The 22,142-nt window shown below is 34.9% G+C and overlaps 1 protein-coding gene across 2 annotated transcripts in view; it reads right to left on the bottom strand.

The window, feature by feature from the left end:
- Nucleotides 1-22,142, bottom strand: part of NEMF (nuclear export mediator factor) — a 56,288-nt gene that overhangs the window by 21,206 nt on the left and 12,940 nt on the right. For both annotated transcript variants that reach the window (XM_019451883.2, XM_019451884.2), the window contains exons 7-18: nucleotides 21,752-21,838; nucleotides 20,310-20,383; nucleotides 19,116-19,186; nucleotides 18,962-19,037; nucleotides 18,514-18,576; nucleotides 17,077-17,154; nucleotides 16,729-16,937; nucleotides 16,282-16,473; nucleotides 15,908-15,971; nucleotides 13,259-13,347; nucleotides 6,773-6,876; nucleotides 5,347-5,409 (exon numbers count right to left, since the gene is read on the bottom strand). In XM_019451883.2, coding sequence (XP_019307428.2) covers nucleotides 5,347-5,409; nucleotides 6,773-6,876; nucleotides 13,259-13,347; nucleotides 15,908-15,971; nucleotides 16,282-16,473; nucleotides 16,729-16,937; nucleotides 17,077-17,154; nucleotides 18,514-18,576; nucleotides 18,962-19,037; nucleotides 19,116-19,186; nucleotides 20,310-20,383; nucleotides 21,752-21,838 — 1,170 coding nt within the window. The remainder of the gene's footprint in view (nucleotides 1-5,346; nucleotides 5,410-6,772; nucleotides 6,877-13,258; nucleotides 13,348-15,907; nucleotides 15,972-16,281; nucleotides 16,474-16,728; nucleotides 16,938-17,076; nucleotides 17,155-18,513; nucleotides 18,577-18,961; nucleotides 19,038-19,115; nucleotides 19,187-20,309; nucleotides 20,384-21,751; nucleotides 21,839-22,142) is intronic.

The following is a 22,142-nucleotide window of genomic DNA, read 5'->3' on the forward strand; positions in this document are numbered from 1 at the left end:
AGATGTTGCGTACACACACACACACACACACACACACACACACACACACACACACAATGAAATATTATTCAGTCATAAACAAGAATAAAATCTTGCCATTTGCAACAACATAGATGGATCTATAGAGTACACTGCTAAGCAAAGTAAGTCAGAGAAAGACAAATACAATATAATTTTACTCATATGTGAAATTTAAGAAACAAATGAACAAAAGGAAAAAAAAAAAGCGTCCATCAAGAAACAGACTCTTAACTAAAGAGAACAAACAGATGGTTACCAGAGGAGAGATGGGTGGGGGGATGGGTGAAATAGGTGAAGGGGATTAAGAATACACATTTATCTTAATGAGCACTGAGTAATACACAGAATTGGTGAATCACTATTGTATACCTGAAACTTACAGAACACTGTATGTTAACTATACTGGCATATTTTATGCCAGATAAAAAAATAACAATTACAAATATATATTTACAAAGCAGGTTTTTAAACAGTCTAATAAAACAAATCAGAGAAGAAATGCCTTATCACTTATGTCAATAACTCTAACTTTATTCCAGAAAGAATCACCTAGAAAGGCCTAGTCAAAGTTTGAATTCTTCCAGAATTACTATAAATCACCTAAATTGTCAAAATGAAGAGAATATTAATATCTCCCTACAATTAGATTTCAAATACTTTTTAATTGGGATGTAATTCATGTACCATAAAATTCACCCTTTTAAAGTATATAATCCAATGGTCTTTAGTATATTCATAAAGCTACATAACCATTACCACTAATTCCAGAACATTTTCATTATCCCTCAAAGAAATCCTATATCCATAAATAGTCATTCTCCATTTTCCCAGCCCCTGACAATCATTAACACACTTTGTGTTTATGGATTTGCCAATTTTGGAATTTCATATCAATGGAATCATATATGTCTGGCTTCTTTCACCTAGCATAATGTTTTCAAGGCTCATCCCTGTTACAGCAATTATCAGTACTTCATCTCTTTTCAAGACTGAATAATATTCCATTGAATGGATATACAACTTGTTTATTATCAACTGATGAACATATGGGTTGTTTCTATTTCTTGGCTATTATAAATAATGCTGTTAGGAATATCTGCAAACAAGTTTAGTGTGGTCAGTTTGTCTATATAACTAGGAGTCGAACTGCTGGGTGACAAATTTTATGGTTAATTAAAAACAATTTTTTTTTAACGTTTATTCATTTTTGAGAGACACAGCATGAGTGGGGGAGGAGCAAAGAGAGAGGGAGACACAGAATCCGAAGCAGGCTCCAGGCTCCGAGCTGTCAGCACAGAGCCCGATGCAGTGCTTGAACTCACTGACCGTGAGATCATGACCTGAGCTGAAGTCGGAAGCTTAACAGAGTCACCCAGGTGTCCCCTATGGTCAATAGGAACTGCCAACTCTATTCCATAGTGGCTACATCATTTTCCATTCCCATCAGCAGCATATAAGGGTTCCAATTGCTACATCCTTCCCCCATGTTTTGTCTATTTTTTTTTATTACGACTATTCTCCTGGGTGTGAAGTGGTACCTCTTTGTGGTCTTGATTTGCATTTCCCTAATGATGAATGATACTGAGGATCTTATGTGCTCACTGGCCATTCGTGTATATTTGGGAAAATATCTATTTGAATCGTTTGTCATTTAAAAACTTTTTTCCCTTTCTGTTGTTGAGTCTTAAGAGTTCTTTGGATACTGGTTCCTTAGCAGAAAGATAAATGACTTGCCAGTATTTTACTCTGTGGGTTGTCTTTTCACCTTTTTTTTTTTTTTTAATGTTTATTTATTTTCGAGAGAGAGAGAGAGAGAGAGCGCCAGCGAGAGAGAGAGAGACAGAGTGTGAGTGGGGGAGGGGTGGAGAGAGAGGGAGACACAGAATCTGAAGCAGGCTCCAGGCTCTGATCTGTCAGCACAAAGCCCAATGTGGGGCCCAAACCCATGAACCATGAGATAATGACCCGAACTGAAGTCTGGCACTTAACCACTGAGCCACCCAGGCACCACTCTCCAACCCCCCCGACCGTCTTTTCATTTTCTTAATAGTGTCTTTGAATTAAGGTTTTTAATTTTGATTTGTCTAATTAATCTGTTTTTCTTTGGTTACTTATGCTTCTGATGTCTTATCTAAGAAATGACTTCCTGATTCATTATGAGATTTATGCCTTACTATAACAGTTTTATAGTATTAGCTTTTAAGCTTACGTCTTTGATGCATTTAATTTTAATAAATGGTGTGAAGCAGGGGTCTAACTTTATTCTTTTGTACATGGATATTAGTCCAAGCACCACTTTTTGAAAACAGTATTCTATCTATCCCCATTGAATGGCTTTAATACCCTTGTGCAAAGTCTACTCTACAGACTATAAATGAGAACTCTCAATTCGCTTCAATGATTTATCGGTCCTTCCTCATACACCTTGCTCTTTATTACTGCTGCTTTACAGGAGGTTTTGAAATCAAGAGGTGTGAGTCCTCCAACTTTGTTCTTCATTTTAAACATGATTTGGCTGACCTGGGTCCTTTGCATTTTCATGTGAATTTTAGGATCAACTCATCAATCTTTGTTAAAAAAAAAAATAAAAAGGAAGCTGGAATTTTGACAGATTACATCAAATCTGGAGACTAATATGGGAAGTACTGCCATCAGAAAAATATTAAGACTTCCAATCCATAAACACTGAAAGTCTTTCCACTTAACTCTAATTTCTTTCAATGATGTTTTTTATATTTGGGGTATATATCTTGCAACTTCTTTTTGGTGAATTTATTCATATTTTTTTAATGCTATTATAAATGGATGTTTTATTAGTTTACTTTAGTACCGTTCACTGTGAGTGCACAGAAATACAACTGACTTTTATATATCATACAAATGTATCCTGAACATTTGTAAAGTTATTAACTAATAATTTGGGGGGAATTCCTTGAGGTTTTAAATATATAAGATCATGTCATCTGCAAATGGAAATAGTTTTACTTGGTCTTTACCAATGTGGATATTTTTTATTTCTTTTTATTGCCTGTCTACTTAGAACATCCATACAAGGTTGAATAGAAGTAACAAGGATAGGAGCACCTGGTGGCTCAGGAGATTAAGTGTTTGACTTTAGCTCAGGTCAAGATCTCACGGTTCTTGAGTTCGAGCCCCACATCAGGCTCTGTGCTGACAGCTCAGCCTGGAGCCTGCTTCAGATTCTGTGTCTCGCTCTCTCTGCCCCTCCCCCACTTTTGCTGTCTCTCTCTCTCTCTCTCAAAAATAAATAATAAGCATCAAAAGATTATTTTTAAAAATTTAAAAACAAAAAGGGACAACAACAGACATGTTTGTCTTGTTCTGGATGTTAAGGGGAAAATTTTCAGTCTTTCACCATCAAGTATGATGTTAGCTCTGGGTTTTTCATAAAAATCCTTCACCAAGTTCAGGAGTTCCCTCATATTCCTAGTTTGTTGAGTGTTTCTATCACAAATATGTGTTGGATTATTGCCAACAGCCTTTTCTGCATCATTGAGATGATCATGTGGTTTTTGTCCTTCAACTATCAATACATTGATTAATTTTCATACATTAAATCAACCATTCCTGGAATAAACCCCTTTGTCACAGTGTACAATCCTTTTAATATGCTGCTGGATTCAGTTTTCTAATATTTTGTTGAGAAATTGTGTGCGTGTTCATAAGCAACACTGGCCTGTAGTTTTCAATTCTTGTGACATCTTTGATTTTGTTATGAGGGTAATACTGGGCTTAGAGAATGAGGGAGGAAGTTTTCCCATCTCTTCTATTTTTTGGAAGAGTTTGTGAAGCACTGGTGTTCAATCTTCTTTAAGTTTGGTAGAATTTGCCAGTGAAGCTACCTGGGCCTGAGCAGGGTTGTTTTTTGGTTTTGTTTTTTTTAATTTTTTTAAATTACTATTTCAATCTTTTTACTTGTTATAGGTTTGATTTTCTATTTCTCCTTGAGTCAGTTTAGCTAGTTTGTATCTTTCTAGGAATGTGTCCATCTCATCCAAGTTATCTAATTTGTTGCCCTATAACTGTAGGTAGCATGCCCTCACAATCCTTTTCCCCCTCAGCAAATGTAACTTCTAAAGTTATTTAATAAATGCTCCAGACACAGACTAGAGATGTGACTAATGTTTATCACAGTGAAAAGTTCATTCTTCATTTAAAGAAACCATTTATGACAGGACTTCATTCTGCTGTCTTACTGCACATTCGCCACCCAGAATACTACACAAGCGTTGCTAAAATGGTGTTTTGTAAGAAGCAGCTAGGGCACTTTTTCTTTTAATCTTCTTGATTTCTGCAAAGTTGGTAGTAATTTCCCCTCTTGTGTTCCCAATTTTAGGAATTTGAATCTTCTCTTATTTTTTTTGGTCAGTCCAGTAAAAGTTTTATGAATTTTGTTGACCTTTTTTAAAAAAAACAAGTTTGGTTTCACTGCTCTTCTCTATTGTTCTTCTATTCTGTTGCATTTATTTCCACTCTAATCTTTATTAATTCCTTTTGTTCCTTACTATGGGTTCTATGCTTTTCTTTTTCTAGATCTTAATGTTACAGTTTTGTTAATGATTTGAAATATTTATTTTTATAAACATTACAGCTATAAACTTCTAAGCACTGCTTTAATTGCATCTCCTATCATTTTGATATACTGTGTTTCATTTCACTCATCTCAAAGTATTTTCTAACACCCCCCTATGATTTTCTCTTTGACACTGGTTATTTATGACTGTGCTGTTTAATTTCCACACATTTGTGAATTTTCCAAATTTTCCTCTAGTAGTGATTTCTAATTTCACTCCATTATGGTCAGAAAACTTACTTTGTATGATTTTAGTAGTTTTAAACTTGTTAAGACTTGTCTTCTAGACTATCATATGGTTTAGCCTGGAGAACATACTAGGTGCACTTGAGAATTAGCCTACTGTTGTTAGGTGAGGATATCAGAGATTTATATTAGGTCTAGTTAACTTAAATATTTGTTCATATCTTCTATTTCCTAGTCAATCTTGTATCTAATTATTTATTATATCCATGACTTAAAGTTAGGTATTAAAGTCCTGAACTATTATTGCTGAACTATTTCTCTCTTTGATTCTGTCAGACTTTGCTTCAAGGGTATTCTAGGGCTCTGTTGTTGGGTGCGCATATATTTATAATAGTTATAAATATGTTGATGAATTGACCCTTTTATCATAATAAAGTGTCCTTTAACTTTATTAACAAATTTTGTCATATAATAAGTTTTGAATTAAAGTTTGGAATAATAAAGAGAATAAATAAAGTTTTGAATAATAAAGAGAAATATATTACCTGTTGGATTCTTAATTACACAGCTAGTAGCTCCATGAAGATCAGCATGTACATAAATGTCCCCTTAAAGACAAATGAGAAATAATACTTTAAGTCCTGTTCCTTTTTTTTTTTCTTTTTTTTCTTTTTAATGGTTTTAATGGGTTCAGAATCCAAAGGGGATAAGAAGGCATAAAGTCCATTTCCCACGCCTAGGAGATCTCTCATAGTCTTCCTTAGAGGAAACAGCAATGGTAATATGGCAGATTACTAAAATGGTCAGTTCCTCTCTCCCTTGTTAGCCACACCTCTTTGCTCTGTGATCCTGAAGCTTCTCCCATCAAGTGGAGTCACTTCCCAGTCTCTCGAATCTGGACCTGCCCTGTGATCTGCCTTAGCCAGAATATAGCAGCTGTGACCAAGTGCCAGTTCTCAACCTAGGTCTTAATAGGCCTTATGTGCTTCCTCCCTTTCTCTCAGAAACTTGCTGAGTTACCGTGTAAGCAAGTCTAGGCTAGCTTGCTGGAGGGTGAGAGATGAGTCATCTAGCAAATGTAAAGGTCCTAAGGACCATGGATATTTGACATGTATGATGAGCAGTCAAGAGGTCAGACTAAGGGAAGAATGGTAAGAAATGAAGAAGGAAAGAAGCCAGGAGGCTTGTAAGCCACAGTGAGGACTGTGAGTTGTATTCTATGTGTGTGCTACCAATGAATAAACAAATGAACAAACAAATGCAGGAGTGAGATCTTTCCTCTTTTGTTAAGGAAAAAGGAAAGTTCCTAACAAGTAAAATGAGCAGCCATTGCGTGCCCCAACAGTTCGTCTGGGATTTGAAACTCAAAGAAGAGAAAAACTCACACTGCCCCAACACAAGCTGAGCTCAGAACAAAGCTACAGAAGAGAGAGACCATGCCCTAAGCACCATGGAATACCATGATCCCTGCTGCTTTCTTTTTTGGTCTGGGATCTGCAGTGGATATCAGATTAGTTCTGATTATTGGTTTCTGATACCCACACTGTGAAGGTTCAGCCACAGCGAGGTGGCTGTTATCAGCAAAGAAAAATAAATGAGAAGACTTACATACACCACAGGGCTTAAGTTCTTTTTCTAAATATGGAAAAAAAAGTTACAAACTTCCGCACTAAAAAAACAAGTCTTTAAAAATTTGATCTACACTAACTTTGGAGGACTGAGAGCTATTTTGTTATAATATAGAAGAGAATCAAAAGTCCAACACTGCAGATTAGCTCACCATTACTAATTTAGGAATATTCACTTAAAATGAAGATTAAGTGTCAAAATGCATATTCAACAAACCATAAACCATCAAGATAAACTCCTTCTACCAATTAAACCTGTCATAGAAGATGAAAATTTACATCTAATATTGAAATAATTGATCCAATTATATGAGAAAATTCTTTAAATTTTTATCTTACCTACCTGTTGTCAAGTATCTTTTCACAATTATTTCATTCTGTTGCTGATCTCTTCCACCTATAATTAAATAGTTCTCTGAGCTAACGAACCACAGAAATTTCTCAAACCTACCAAATTGAAAGAAAAAAAGTTAACATTCTTTTGCTTTATAGTCACCTGAATTCACATCCTTTTTGCAAACAAAATTCCAAGACACTATCCTACCTTGTAGGTTAAGACAACTTGATGGTTTAATTTATTAAAGCATCAAACTGAATTTTATTGAAATCTTATACAAACTGGCCAAGGATATTCTTATGACAGTCTTAGAAGTAATTAAATTCTATGTTTGAAAATATGTTCTCTCCTTATCTCCCTCTCATATAGTCCCCTCTTAAACTCAAGGATAACATAACAATGAATTACACAAAGCAACAACATACAATGTCACATGGTCCCTAGGTTTAGTTTTCTTTCAGTGGGGCACTGGCTAACTTTTGAGGCCACAAGTAAGAAAGAAGTTTTCTCACTCTGTCCTGAATCAACTGAATACTTACATATATGGTATTCTTTATACTTTTATACTTCTAAAGGTAATTTTTGCTCTATAAAACTAACTTTTCTCAAAAGAAAAAGTAATTTGGTTTTCATGATTAATACATACCATCATGATAAAAAGTAAAGAGTATATATTTGTATGACATTTAGAAAATGACAAAATAGAGATGAACAGAAATATTTTCTATATTACATATGACTATTTCTTTGACTTAATCTACAATTTAAAAACTTCTGATTAAAAATGATAGATTAAGCACTGGCATTAAACTCCCTTTTAACACCCAAAATATAATAGCACAAGTATTGTGTTCCTGTTTTCTCATCTGATTTTTTATTAATACATATACATGGTTCACAAATGTTTTAAATCAGACAAAAAAGGCATAGTTTAAGATCCTGCATCCCCTTTCAGTTCTCATTACCAATATCAAACAGAAGTCCACTGTTACTAGCTTTCTGTATATCCCTCTCCAGAGTTTCTTTATACATATAAAAGCTTTAAAAAATGCTTATTCTAAACCTTTTCTTTTAAACACAACACACACTATTCTGCAAACTGCTTTCTTTTTTTCACTTAAAAATGTTTTCTTGGGGCACCTAGCTGGCTCAGTTGATGAAGCATGCGACTCTTGATCTCAGGGTTGTGGGTCCGAGTTCCACACCGGGTATAGACATTACTTAAAATATTTTTTTTTTTATTTTCTTAAAAAAATTTTTTTTTAACATTTATTTATTTTCGAGAGACAGAGCATGAGCCGGGGAGGGGCAGAGAGAGACAGAGGAGACACAGAATCCGAAGCAGGCTGCAGGCTCTGAGTAAGCTGTCAGCACAGAGCCTGATGCAGGGCTCGAACCCACAAACTGTAAGATCATGACCTGAGCCGAAGTCGGATGCTCAACCAACTCAACCACCCAGGCGCCCCAACATTACTTAAAATCTTAAAAAACTCATCTTCATTGTTGAATGGATGTACTATACTTATTTAACAATTCTTCTATTGATGGTAGAGAGGTTTTTCTAAAACAACATAAATGCACAAGTACAAAGACAATGAGAAACGTACGGATGTATTTCTAATTATTTTAGTAAAAGAACATAACAGGAAAAAAAAATCAGGAGGAGGCAAAAAGACAAAGAATAAAGAACAAAATAGAAAGCAAACAGTAGGGGCGCCTGGGTGGCTTAGTCGATTAAGGGTCAGACTCTTGGTTTCAGCTCAGGTCATGATCTCATGGTTCAGGAGTTTGAGCCCTGCATTGGTTACATGCTTACTGCAAGGAGCCTGCTTGGGATTCTCTCTCCCTCTCTCTCTCTGCCCCTCCCCCCACCTCTCTCTCTCTCTCTCTCTCTCTCAAAATAAATAATCTCAAAAAAAAAAAAAAAGAAAAAGACAGCAAATAATAAAATGGATAGATTTAAACCCAAATATATCAGAAATTGCATTAAATGTAGTCAATTCTCCAGATTAAATGTAAAGACTGTCAGACTGGAAAATGATATATACACTCCTTTAAAATATTAAAATATAAGGATATAAAAGGATTGAAATAGAATGATGGAAAAAGATTTATCATGCAAGCACTAACCAAAAGAAAGTTGATGTAGTTTTAATATCTCACAGAGAAGGGAAAAAAGAAGTTAGAAGTTAAAGGAACATCTGATTACAGTTAATAAAAGGCTCAATTCTGCAGGAAGACATACAGCTTTGTATTTATACTGCCTCATATATATAAAGCAAAAAATGGCCGAAATAAAAGGAGAATGACACAAGTGCACAAGTATGTGATCTTTTATTTATTAAAAAATAATTTTTTTTAATGTTTATTTATTTTTTGAGAGAGGGAGAGAGACAGCATGAGTAGGGGAGGGGCAGAGAGAGAGGGAGACACAGAATCTGAAGCAGGCTCTAGGCTCTGAGCTGTCAGCACAGAGCCCTACACGGGGCTGGAACTCATGAACCATGACATCATGACCTGAGCTGAAGTCGGACATTTAACTGACTGAGCCACCCAGGTGCCCTTATTTATTTAAAAAAAATTTTTTTTTAATTTTTTTTTTTTTTTTGAGAGAGAGACACCAAGTATGAGCGGGGGAGGGGCAGAAAGAGTGGGAGACACAGAATCTGAAGCAGGCTCCAGGCTCTGAGCTATTAGCACAGTTCAAACAGGTCTTAAACTCGTGAATCGTGAGACCATGACCTGAGCCAAAGCTGGACACTTAACCAATTGAGCCACTGAGGTGCCCCACAATTATGTGATTTTTAACAAAACTCTCAGTAATTGAGAAAACAATCATTAAAAAAAGAATTAGTGGGGGCGGCTGGATGGCTCAGTTGGTTAAATGTCTAACTCTTGATTTTCGGCTCTGTGCTGACATCATGCAGCCTGCTTGGGATTCTCTTTCCCTCTCTCAGCTCTCACACTCTCTCTCTCAAAATAAATAAACACTTTTTAAAAAAATTAGTAAAGATGCTAAAGATTTGAAAAACATGATTGATGGATGTGAATTAATTAATATTTAGAGAGATGCACTCAACAACTATACAACAAACACTCTTTTAAACTATATATGAAACATTTGTAAATAAAGTGGACCATAAATATGCTGGACCATGAAGCAAGTTTCAACAACACATATCAAAGGGTTGAGATAATTCAGAATTCTATCTCTGAACATTATGCAAATTAAGCTAGAAAGCAATGACAAAAATATAACCAAAAATCTTCATAGGTTTGGAAATTAATAAACATTACTTTTAAATAAGGCATGGGTGAAGAAATCACAATGTAAATTAGAACACATTTTGACATGAAAGATAATGAAAATAGTATATAACAAAACTTTTTAGATACAGTTAAAGCCAGATTTAAAGGGAAATTTACTGCCTTAAATACTTATCAGGAAAGAAGAGAAGCTGGGAGAAAAAAAGCAATATACCAAATTTCCATCTCAAGAAATCATAAAGGGATATACAAATGAATCTCAAAGAAAAACAGAAAGAGAAAAATAATAAAATAGAGAGCACAGATATAATAGAGGAGATCAACAGTTAAAACTGGTTCTTTTTTTTAAGTTTGTTTATTTTTGAGAGAGAGAACGCACTCATGCGCAAGAAGAGCATAAGCAGGGGAGGGGCAGAGAGACTCCCTTGCTCTCTGAATCCCAAGAGAGACAGAATCCCAAGCAGGCTCCATGCTACCAGTGCAGAGCCTGACGCAGAGCTGGATCTCACAACCATGAGATCATGACCCGAGCCCAAATCAAGAGTTGGATGCTTATTAACTGACTAAGCCACCCAGGTGTCCCAAGAACTTCTGAGACATGAAAATTACAAGTCAATCCTATTCATCAATAGAGATGTGAGAAAAAGAAAGGAAAGAGAGAGAAGAGCAACAAAATTTTTAAAAATGGAAAAACCAAGGACAAGTGATCAGGCTCAAGAAGCTGAATCCCAGGCTGACAATGGAAAAAGCCAAGAAACAAATCAATCTACACTGTGTAACCCATAAAAAACTTAAAAACAGCACAAGGTACTGCTAGAAATAGGTTAAACTGGGGTTAAAAAAAGAAAAAAGTTCCAGCTGTGAACATGGTAGTAGCTGCTCCTTCCACATCCTAACAGAAAGCCAGAAGTTAATGTTCTATAAAGTGTACGAAAAGGATCTTCAAATTAGGGGAAATGTGGCACTGTTGTAAGAAGGAGAAACATACGTAAAACAGCAATTAGATAAATGTATGAATTACTGGGTACTAAGCCTCTGCAACCTATTATTCCCATTGGGCTTCCAAAATGCTGACAACCAGCTCTTCACTTTCCAAGCAGGGGGAAAAAAAAAAAACAAAAAACAAAAAACACCTTTCCTGAAAAATGAGACCAGCTGAGGAGGAAAAAAGCTAAACACAGTGAGAATTCCACACAAAATAGCCCCCATACATCATTTTATAAGCCTAACCCCCCACAGAGAACTTCCAATCGGCATTTTCATGCTCTACTATAAAATGTGAACAGGCAATACGAACAGACAATTAAGGATCACAAGACAGTAATAAACGTCCTTAACGAAAGCTGAAGACAAACCCAACAAATAAAAAAATAATAAAAAAAACAAACAAAAAACCAAGGGGTGCCTGGTGGCTCAGTTGGTTTAGCGTCCAACTTCAGGTGAGGTCATGATCTTGCAGTTCATGGGTTAGAGCCCTGCATCAGGCTCTGTGCTGACAGCTCAGAGCCTGCAGCCTGCTTCAGATTCTGTGCCTCCCTCTCTCTCTCTGCCCCTCCCCTGCTTGCACTCTTTCACTCTCTCTCTCAAAAATAAATAAACATAAAAAACAAACCAAAAACCAGCAAGAAAAGAATACTTTTAAATAAAAATACATCAAAACTACTCTCAGTTTATAAAGAACTTGAGCAAAAGTTTTTAAAAAGTAACAAAAAACCAAAAACACTTAAAAATTCAGTGGAAGGACTGAAAGATAAAGGAAATCTCTCAGAATATAGAACAAAAGGATTAAAAGTTGAAAAATAGAAAATGCAAAAAAATTGGAGGACCATCCAAGGAGTCCCATATTAAAATTTTTTTTTAATGTTTATTTATTTTTGAGAGAGAGACAGTGAGAGCCAAGTGGAGGAGGGGTAGAGAGAGAGGGAGACAGAATCTGAAGCAGGCTCCAGGCTCTGAGCTATCAGCACAGAGCCCGGCGCAGGGCTCGAACTCACAAACCGCGAGATCACAATGTGAGCCAAATTTGGATGCTTAATTCGACTGAGCCACCCAGGCGCCCCCAAGGAGTTCCATATTTGATAAATAAGACTTCCAGAAGAAAACAAACCAAAAAAAAAAAAAAAAAAAAAAATCCGTAAGAAATATTTCAAGAAAATTTATCAGAACTGAAAGATTCCAAATTAAGAGACTCAGAGTATTCAGCCTAATAGATTAAAACATCCTCGCCAACCTACATCATTGTGAAAATTTGGAAAACTGAGAGGAAAAAAATTAAAATCTACAAGTTTACAGAAAGGCAAAAACAAATTTTCAATAAAATATAAACTATCAAAATGACATCAGACTTCTGAAGATCAAATTTGAAAGCTAATGCAATGAACAAGGACTTTAAACCTTTTCAAATCAGAATTCTATCAGCCCCACAATTAAATAAAACAATTTTTTTTTACCTATCAAAAACCTCAAAAGCTTTACATCCTATACACGCCTTCTTATGTAGCTTCTAGAGTACACATTCCATCAACTAAGAAAAGAAGTAGGAGATTCAGGACAGAGAATCCAAGATAGAGAAAGGTAAAGAGAACTTCCAGAATAAAATAAAATGAGATCTTAAGATCTTTAGGGTAACCAATTTAGAACAAAGTAGGTCAAAATCTCAGGAGAGACTTCTGCAAGGTACGGATAGAATTCCAATGTGTCTGAACACAGCTGGAAGAGGAAGGTAAATGAAACAAGACAATTACCACCTTCACGAAGACAAAAAGCTGAGCAGGGAAGGAAAAGAAACAGTGTTATATGACTCAGCTGTGATTACAATAAAATATTACTGTATATTAATGCTGGATATCTACCTTGACAAAATTATGTCTCTTTACTGGGAGGCTGGCTGGTGTCTATCTGTGTAACGGAGCACCAAATGGAAAGAATAAAATCTTCATCTTCCATAGTGGGAAGTCATTGACAGAGTATAAAACAGAAATACCAAGAAGCAGCAATATAAGCACATTACTAAGAGGAAAGGAGGTAAATACCAAAACAATTAGCTAAAAGAGCTAAAAATAGTTTCTATAAGAGAAGAGGCAACAGGACTAGGGGTAAAATACTGCAAGGCTACTGGTTTTTGCAACAAGCTTTGTAGAACTGCTTGATTTTTCTAAACAATGTACATGTATAATTTTAATTAAAAAACAAAAAAACTATATTTTTAAAAGGTAGAACACTTACCAGTATACTTTTCTTGCTTTCTGAATAGAGGTAACTGTTTGGACTTCTTTTAACGTTTGCTTTGTTTTTTTTTCTGCTGATTTAAATGCCTATTTATAAGAAAAAAGTTTTTAAATAATTTGTTGACAATGTATTTAAATAACACTAAGTAAATGATAAGACAAGAAATTATTTTTAAACATCACAAAATGGCAACTATTTACATACATACACCATATACACACAAAATAAAGATTTGTGCCTTAAATATTAAAATAATTTAAGTCAAAGGTTAATGTATACAAATATTTGCTCAATACCTACAAATTTTAAAAAGTTTCATTTGTTAACAGATACTGAGTATCTATCATACGATAGGTTCTGGGCTAGATGCTGGGACACAATAGTGAATAAGAGGAAGTTCTCACTCTCACCCTACTAGAGGGTCGAAGAGAAGACATGAATATCAAACACATAATCATTCAAATAAACACGTTAAGTGCTTCTAAGGATGCTATGAGAATATAACAAGAGAACCTAACTTATAAATGCTTATGGTCAAAGAAGGTATTTCTAAGGAAATGGCATTTAGGCTGAAGTCTGAAGGGTAAATGGAATTATCAAGGCAAAGAATAGGAAAAGCACTATAAGCAAAAAGAAAAGGCCAACTTCACCAAGAAAGTAGTGATTACACAGTAAAATGTCAAGAAATGAGGTTGGAGAGAGAGATAGAAGACAAGTCATGAGGGCTACTCATTTAACATACACATATTTTTAATGTTTATTTGTTTTTGAGAGAGATCGTGCGTGAGCAAGTGAAGGAGGGGTTTGAGGGGTGGGGGGTGGACAGAGGATCTGAAGCAGGCTCTGTGCTGACAGCAGAGAGCCCCATGCCGGGCTCGAACTCACCAACTATGAGATCATGAACTGACATGAAGTTGGACCAAAGTCGGATGCTTAACCAACTGAGACTCCCAGGCACCCCTCATTTAACAGATATTAATGTTACTATGTTCAAGGCAATATTCTAGGGGCTGGGACAAAGCAATGAACAAAACAAAGATCTTACTTTCATACAATCTACATTCTAGAGGAAAGACAGATCAACATATGCTGGGAGGGTGTTTTTTAAGAAGAAAAATAAAGCAGAATAAGAGGGAGTGGTTGAAGGTACTACTATTCTTTTTTAATGTTTATTTGAGAGAGAGAGAGAGAGAGAGAGAGAGAGAGGACACCAGCAGGGGAGGGGCAGAGAGAGGGAGAGAGAGAATCCCAAGCAGGTTCCATGCTGCCAGTGCAGAGCCTGATGCAGGGCTCAAACTCATGAACCATGAAATCATGACCTAAGCGGAATCAAGAGTTGGCCCCTTAACCAACTAAGCTACCCAGGTGCCCCAAGGGTAGTACTACTTTTAGTAAATATGGTCAAAAAGGCCTGTCTGGGGGCATCTGGGTGGCTCAGTTGGCTAAGTGTCTGACTTTGGCGCAAGTCATGATCCTGCGGCTCGTGAGTTCAAGCCCCACATTGGGCTCTCTGCTATCAGCTCTGAACCGGCTTTGGTTCCTGTCTCCTACTCTCTCTGCCCCTCCCCAGCTCGTACTTCCTCTGTCTCAAAAATAAATAATAACATCAAAAAAAGGGGCACCTGGGTGGCTCAGTCGGTTAAGTGTCTGACTTCAGCTCAGGTCATGCTCTCACCATTTGTGCATTCGAGCCTGCATCAGGCTCTGTGCTGATAGCTCAGAGCCTGGAGCCTGCTTTAGATTCTGTGTCTCCCTCTCCCTCTGCCCCTCTCCCACTCAAGCTCTCTCTCTCTCTCTCTCTCTCTCTAAAAAATAAACATTAAAAAAAATTTTTTTAAACATCAAAAAAAAATTTTTTTAAAGAAAGGCCTCTCTGATAAAGTCTCATTTTAGTAAACATGCCAATGAATGGAAGGATCAAACCATGGAAACTTTAAGGGAAAAACATTCTCTGTAGAAAGAGCAACAAACACAAATGCCCTGAGAAGTCAGCATGCATCACTGTTACAGGAACACCTAAGATCCCAGTGTCGCTGAAAAGAGTGTAGCAAGAGGAATGCAGGTGATTAAATTGGAGGGGAGTGGATAAGGTAGGACCTTACAGGGCAGGAGAAGGGCTTTGACCTGTCTTGATAAGATGGGAAGCAAATGGATTTTGAACAAAGAGAAATAACTTCATTTTTTATTTAAAAGGATCACTATGGCTACTGTTTGAAGAACAGACTGTAGGGGGGAAAGGGTAGAAGGCAGAGACCCAAGAAGAGGCTACTATTACAGTCTATGTGAACAGAAATGACGGGGGCTGGGATTATTGAGAAGTGGTCAGATTCTGGTTATACTCTACAAAAGACCTACAAGGATTTGCTGATGGACTGGATATAATTTATGAGAGAAAAGCCTAGGATGACTCCAATACTTTTAACTCAAACAAAGGGAAAAAGGAAGGTGCTATTTATAGCAGGGGAAGACTGGGGAAGGAGCAGGTTTGGGGAAGAAAATAAACACTGGAAATACATATAATTACAGCAAAATTAAGTTTGAAAGTTATTTCTGAATTAGAAAACCTCATTTAAACGAAATAATTAAAGCCACTCATTTAAAGCAGAGAAAAAACAATTCACATTCACTCTAAGAAACAGTAAGTACCTTCTCAGCAGCTTCAACGGTCTTTTGTGTTTTCTTAGCAGCATACCTCTTGTGATCATAGTATCTAGAAAAATGCATTTCTCTTAATTTTAAGTAAAATTAAGCTATTAAAATTTTAAGTAAAATTAAGCTATTCTTTAGCTTTCTATTTGTTACTTCTAATTTTACACATTCAAATCATATAGAACAAATTTTGTGAATTATGCAACTTTGTTTTGTATGTTTTGAAAACAAAGTTGTATAATGCACAAAGTTAGATTTTAAAAAGTGTTTTCACCCCAAAGCACATACATACGTAATATATATACATATATTATCCTTATTATCCTGATTTATTGCAGATATTTTACTTACAATTCATACTTAACACTTACTTTTTGGCATTGGCATATGCTGACAAGCTGAGATCAACATCAACAAGTAATGGCCTATTTTTTTGAGGCTTCTGCAGCTGTTTATTCTTTTGCTTTTTCTTTTTTCCTTTTGGTGCTTCGGTTTCATTTTTTTCAACAGTGATGTCACCATCAACATCGTCATCTTCCTCCTCTGATAACAAGTATGGATTTCTATTAAAAATATTCAATAGTATTTCACTAATGTCAATGACATCACTTTTTTATTTTCAATTTTTTTCCTCAATGAAATTATAAAGTATTTGCAGTATTTAAATAGTTGCATTATTTTAATGTAAATAATGTTTTTTCTGTATCTTCAAGGATAAACTTCCAAATACAAGAGAAAAAATTTTAAATGAATACAGTGAACAATTAAACAGCAAAATAAAAACAAGCATTAACTGCTTAACTAAGAATCAAACTCACCTTAGTAGCATTGTAACATGGTTTGTTTGTAGTTTTAATTCTTTAATTGCACTTGCAACAGGGTCTCCTTGAGCTTGGGCTTCTTTCACAATTAACCCAATTTCTGTCCAATCAATCTGGTTGGCTAAAGCACTTCGAACAACCTGAATAGCTCTGTCAACTATCTGTAGGTTCATTTCTATGAGCTCTCCTTTAAGTTTGTCTATTTCCTTAAGAAACAAAAACATTTACTGTAATACCATGTTAAAGTTATGTTTTTAGTTTTTATTTTAATTCCACTTAGTTAACATACAGTGTTTTATTTAAAGTTACCATTTGTGAAATCTGGGAAAAAGCTAAACAGAATACCTGAGCCTGTTGAAGAGCTTCTAATCTGTTTTCGTGATCCTTCCGGACGTTATCTAATTTCTTCAATGCTTGTTTTTCCTTTTGTGGGCAAAACATATTTTTTAAAAATTAGTTTTCTTCTGCCTTCTGCACCTTTCCTCTCTTACATCCTGAAACTCTCCCTCCTCCACTTCAACCCCACAATGCTGTCTGAGGTTCCTGCAGTCCAACACCCAGGTCTACCCTACCCCAAAGTGTTTCAAGCTCCCAAATTACCTCTCCCCACTACCTACTTCCCATTCCCTATATAGGAATGTATTCTGACTATGAGACATTTTCTTCTTATCACATAACTGTAAAGTTTTAGGGAAATGCATTCTTAAAGAACACAAATTACCAAAAGAGCTTCTTTTTAAGTTATTGCTGCTTTTAATTTTCTCAGTATTATTTCTACAGAGTACTCTTTTTCTTAAATTAATGCCACAAAGTCTTACAGTAGTTAATTTACCTTCTATATAGCATTTTAGCATTTATCATTTGCATTTCAAGGTTATTGATTTGAGGCAAATTTTCTAACACTAGTAACAGAATCATCAGTTAATGAAGGTTTGAATCATGGGATGTAGTATTTAAAAGATTTGAATCATAAGAATGGTGACTATTAAAAGAACACACAGTGATTACTAAAATAATTCATGAATATTCTGATGCACATAAAAACATGCAATCCAATGTTACTGCTAAATATCTGTTTACTAGCTAAAGTGCTGCCACCGTGTGGCAGGCACACTATTTAATTCACTCAACCCACCAGCTTTGAAATTGTGCTGTTAATTTTTTAAACAGAGGGGAGGGCACAGAGATTCATATAATTCCAAACTTTTGCACACATATTTCAAGAATTTATTAATATTTTTGAAAAATTAAATCCTCTTCAAATCAAGAGTGACTGTGGCTAATTTCTAAAACAACTCTGTGGCAATGCTCCAAAATCATGGTCAAATGTACCAAGAAACAGAGCATATTAAAACTTCCTGTGGAGTTTGAAAGCCCACTTAGAATAAAACCCAGTTTAATGAAAAATACACTTATTTGTACAGAAAGAACGTTTCCCTTTCTTTTGGCCTACTTAAAAATCTCCTTGGAACAATGTTCCCTTAACAGCAAAGGTTGAAAAGCTTTGGGTTGCTGTAATAACCCATATTATACTAGGGAATAAATAACAGGACTCACCTTCCCATTGTATTTTCCATCTTAGAGAATATCTTACGTACAGATGGAACAAACGAGGGAATGCTTTTCAACAGTGAGATCTCCCCTGGACCATTATCAGTGAGCCAAGGGATCAGGGCATTCCCATACTACTTCTGAAACGTCACCAATTCCTATATGAAAGCATTGTCTACACAGCAAATCACACCAAGCCTAGTTAGTTTAATGTTTTTAACAATACCATACCTGTTGTAAAGCTTTTAAATCTATTTTCTGACCTTCTATCTTGGAATAAAATTCATCCACGGCCTTATTTAAAAAACAGAAAAAGACAGTAACTGGTTAAAAAAAAAACAAAACAGGGTCTCTACTTCAACTTAGATACACAGAATTTTAGAGTCCATTTTGTTTCATAACACTACCCAAAGAACTTGAACAGATTCCCAGGAAATGTATTATATAGCTCAAAGGGCCAAGAATCAAATTAAGTTCAAACCTTTGGTCCTTCATCTTGAAATAAAGTGACAATAAAAATTTCCAACAGTTTTTATTTGTGACTGCAATGATCTTTAATCCTCAGATACAGTGATTGTAAACCAGAAATATTTTTAATTTATCAATCAAATCAAGTTGGTGTTAATTTAATAACTCATATCATACTAACTGGTCAAAAAAACAGAATTGGAAAACCCACCTTGTCAAATGATTCAAATTCTATATATGGACATTGTGAATGTTGAGAAAACAAGAAAGGATGAAATTCCTCATACCTGCAAAACATATTTATTATATCATTCAAGAACATTAATAAATATCCAAAGTAAACTGACTCATGCCTATATGCTTACGTGAGTATGTCTTCAGTTGGTTTATCTACTTCCAAGCTTGGTTTTATTTCTCTTTTCTGAATGATGTACCCCTACAAAAATCCAATATTAAAATTCATTTCTCTTCATAGTTAAGATGTATCTTCCATGACTGATACCGATTTTATTAAACTTACAAAATTATTCTAGTTTTAAATAATCTGCTACATTTGTCTATTGATTGTATCAATTCTCAAAATGATGTTTCTAGGCTCAATAAGTATTATTAAATAATACTTTTTTTCATATGGACAAGAAAAATAAGGAATAAAGAAAATTAAAACTAGTGATTTGATAAAATGATGGGATTATCCATGTACATTTTGCTTTTTTCTTCCTAATTTTGGATATTCTGCAACTTTAAAAAGTCAATAGCACTTTACTTTCAGGAGAAAAAGTCTTAGGTTTACTTTGTTGGTAAGAAATTTTAATTCATTTTAAAAACTGGGCAGGTGTATCTGCACTGAATTTAGCTGGAATTAATCAGAACTTCCTCTGAACTTCTAGTATAAAGTTATACTTTGAATAGGGAACAAAAACAAGATATGAGATGATTCAGAGAATGTTTACCTATTAGAGTGATGTAAATTGCTAATTTTTTAATTAAGTGCTAGCAATTAAAAAGTATTTCTCTAAATAAAACCAACCTAAGAGGAATTATTTTCAAATTCCTCAACTTTCCTGGTATGCCAATTGTGACCTGACCTAGTACTTTCTATAAAAAGAAGAGAAGAAGGGCGCCTGGGAGGCTCAGTCAGCTAAGCATGTCACTCTTGATTTCAGCTCAGGTCATGACCTCAGGGTTCATGAGATCAAGCCCCATGTCGGGCTCTGTGCTGACAGGGCAGAAGTCTGCTTGGGATTCTCTTTCTTCCTCTCTCTCTCTCTGACCCTCCCCTTGTTTGCATGCTCTTGCATGTGCATTCTCTCCCTCTCTCAAAATAAATAAACTTAAAAAAAAAAAAAAAAGGAACAGAAGAAAAATTATAACCCAACAGCAATTAGAAAAAAAAAAACCAAAAACCCCTAGAATAAGCATATTACAGATGTTGAATTTCCAAATTAACAAAAAACTTACATGTAGTGATCCCTAATTAACTGTGAATTCTGAAAATCTAAAGAAATAAAACCACAATATACAATAGTACAATATACAATAATAATATGTGGTACTACCTTTCCACTGAAGTTGGATGTTGTTTTCATATAGTCTTCTGCTTTCTGCAGACAAACAAGTACTTTTTCAAGGTCTAACAGAACAAAATGGAAAAAAGGAATGCCAATCAAGTGTCAATTAACTATTACAAAACCATACTGAAAACAGAAAAGTGCTTATGAAATAATAACAGTGTTCAAGAAAATTAAATATAGTTACTTCATGTTTATAATCAGTATATGTAAATAAGAATATGTTTTGGCCAGCTTGTGATCCCAATAGTTTTTTACTGAATCCATCTTTACCCTCATGATGTTAAAGATACTTTGTTTATATACTAAATTCCCATATATATGTGGGCCTGTTTCTGAATTTTTCATTTTGTACTTTTTTAAAAACTATTAGGTTCTTAATATACCTTTATCTGTAAAAGGGTTATTCTCCATCACTACTACTATTTTCCAAACATTTCCTGAACATTTTCACATGCTTTTATTCCACAGTATTTATTTAAAAAACCAGAACACTGCAATTGCAAAAACAATACCACCTGTTGGCATTTTGATCAGGCTTGCACTGAATTAGTATGTCAAACACAAAATCACTCACTAAAACATTAATTTGTATTTTTAAACATAAAAACGTTTACAGCATAAAAACTAATATCCCCAAATCTTAACTGATACGTAATCCCAAAATATAAACACGAAGAATATATTTTTGTAATTTTACATGAGAATCTGCAAATAAATTTGTCAAAAGTCAAGTCTTCCTTTTCCCTTATATTTCCTCTAATTTTTTACTGTCCTAATCTGGCAATTTAGTTAGATTCCCTTAAGTAGTTACAAAAGCCTAATTCATCACATAGACACACTACAGTTCTTATAGAATTAAAATGCATGAATAAAACTATTACTAAAAGCACTCCAACTTCCTAGTCAGAAGGTGAATAACTCAACTACATCAAGTGTTATACCAGATCCTACCTCAAGTATGGTAACCACTTCAATTATTCAGGGGAAGGAGAATATTGTAAAGTTGAAAAGTACTAAGGTAGGTCAAGAGACTGAACTGTGAGTTACCAGGGATAAAGTGCCACATTAGAGCAGGAAGGCAGAAATGCCATATGGATAGAACATTCATAGACCTGGGGCGCCTGGGTGGCTCAGTTGGTTAAGCGTCTGACTCTTGATTTCGGCTCAAGTCATGATCTGACAGTTCATGGGATCAAGCCCCATGTCCCTCTCTGCCCCTCCCCTGCTCGCATTCTTTCTCTCTCAAAATAAATAAATAAATAAACAAACAAACAAAAAAAAAATTAATAGATCAAATATTTTATAGTTTTTACAGATTTACTACCTGCTCACTTTTATTACTTTCCCAGAAAGAATTTTCATAGTTTTTTAAAAAAGGAAATACATGAAACATGAAAATGGGCAAAAATTGTAGCATGCAGGCATACCTTTACTTTCAAATTTTTCATCCACTTTGACATTGCCAGAGAATCCATTTTCTATAAGACAGTGTTCAATGAGAGCTGGTCCATAGGCTATAAAAGCAGAAAATATTATTTTTAGTATTCCCCTATATAATATTCAAAATATAATACGAAATTTACATCCCAATATAAATATCTACTCAGAAGTCAATGAAAATAACAATTTACTTATTTTGCTTTTTATGATTTTATGATTTTATTTTTTTACTTTACTTATTTTGAAATGTAATTAGAAATGATAATTCAAGTACTTACAAAAATTTGAGACTACAACTGCAGAAGTCAGTGCATAAATTTTATAAGAATTTAATGGAATTGAGCCACATATAAAGGATTTCAAATCAGGAATGAAAGA

This window comes from Panthera pardus, unplaced genomic scaffold (genome assembly GCF_024362965.1).
Source record: "Panthera pardus isolate Hobbes unplaced genomic scaffold, ASM2436296v1 HiC_scaffold_24, whole genome shotgun sequence".
In the NCBI taxonomy this organism is placed as follows: domain Eukaryota; kingdom Metazoa; phylum Chordata; class Mammalia; order Carnivora; family Felidae; genus Panthera; species Panthera pardus.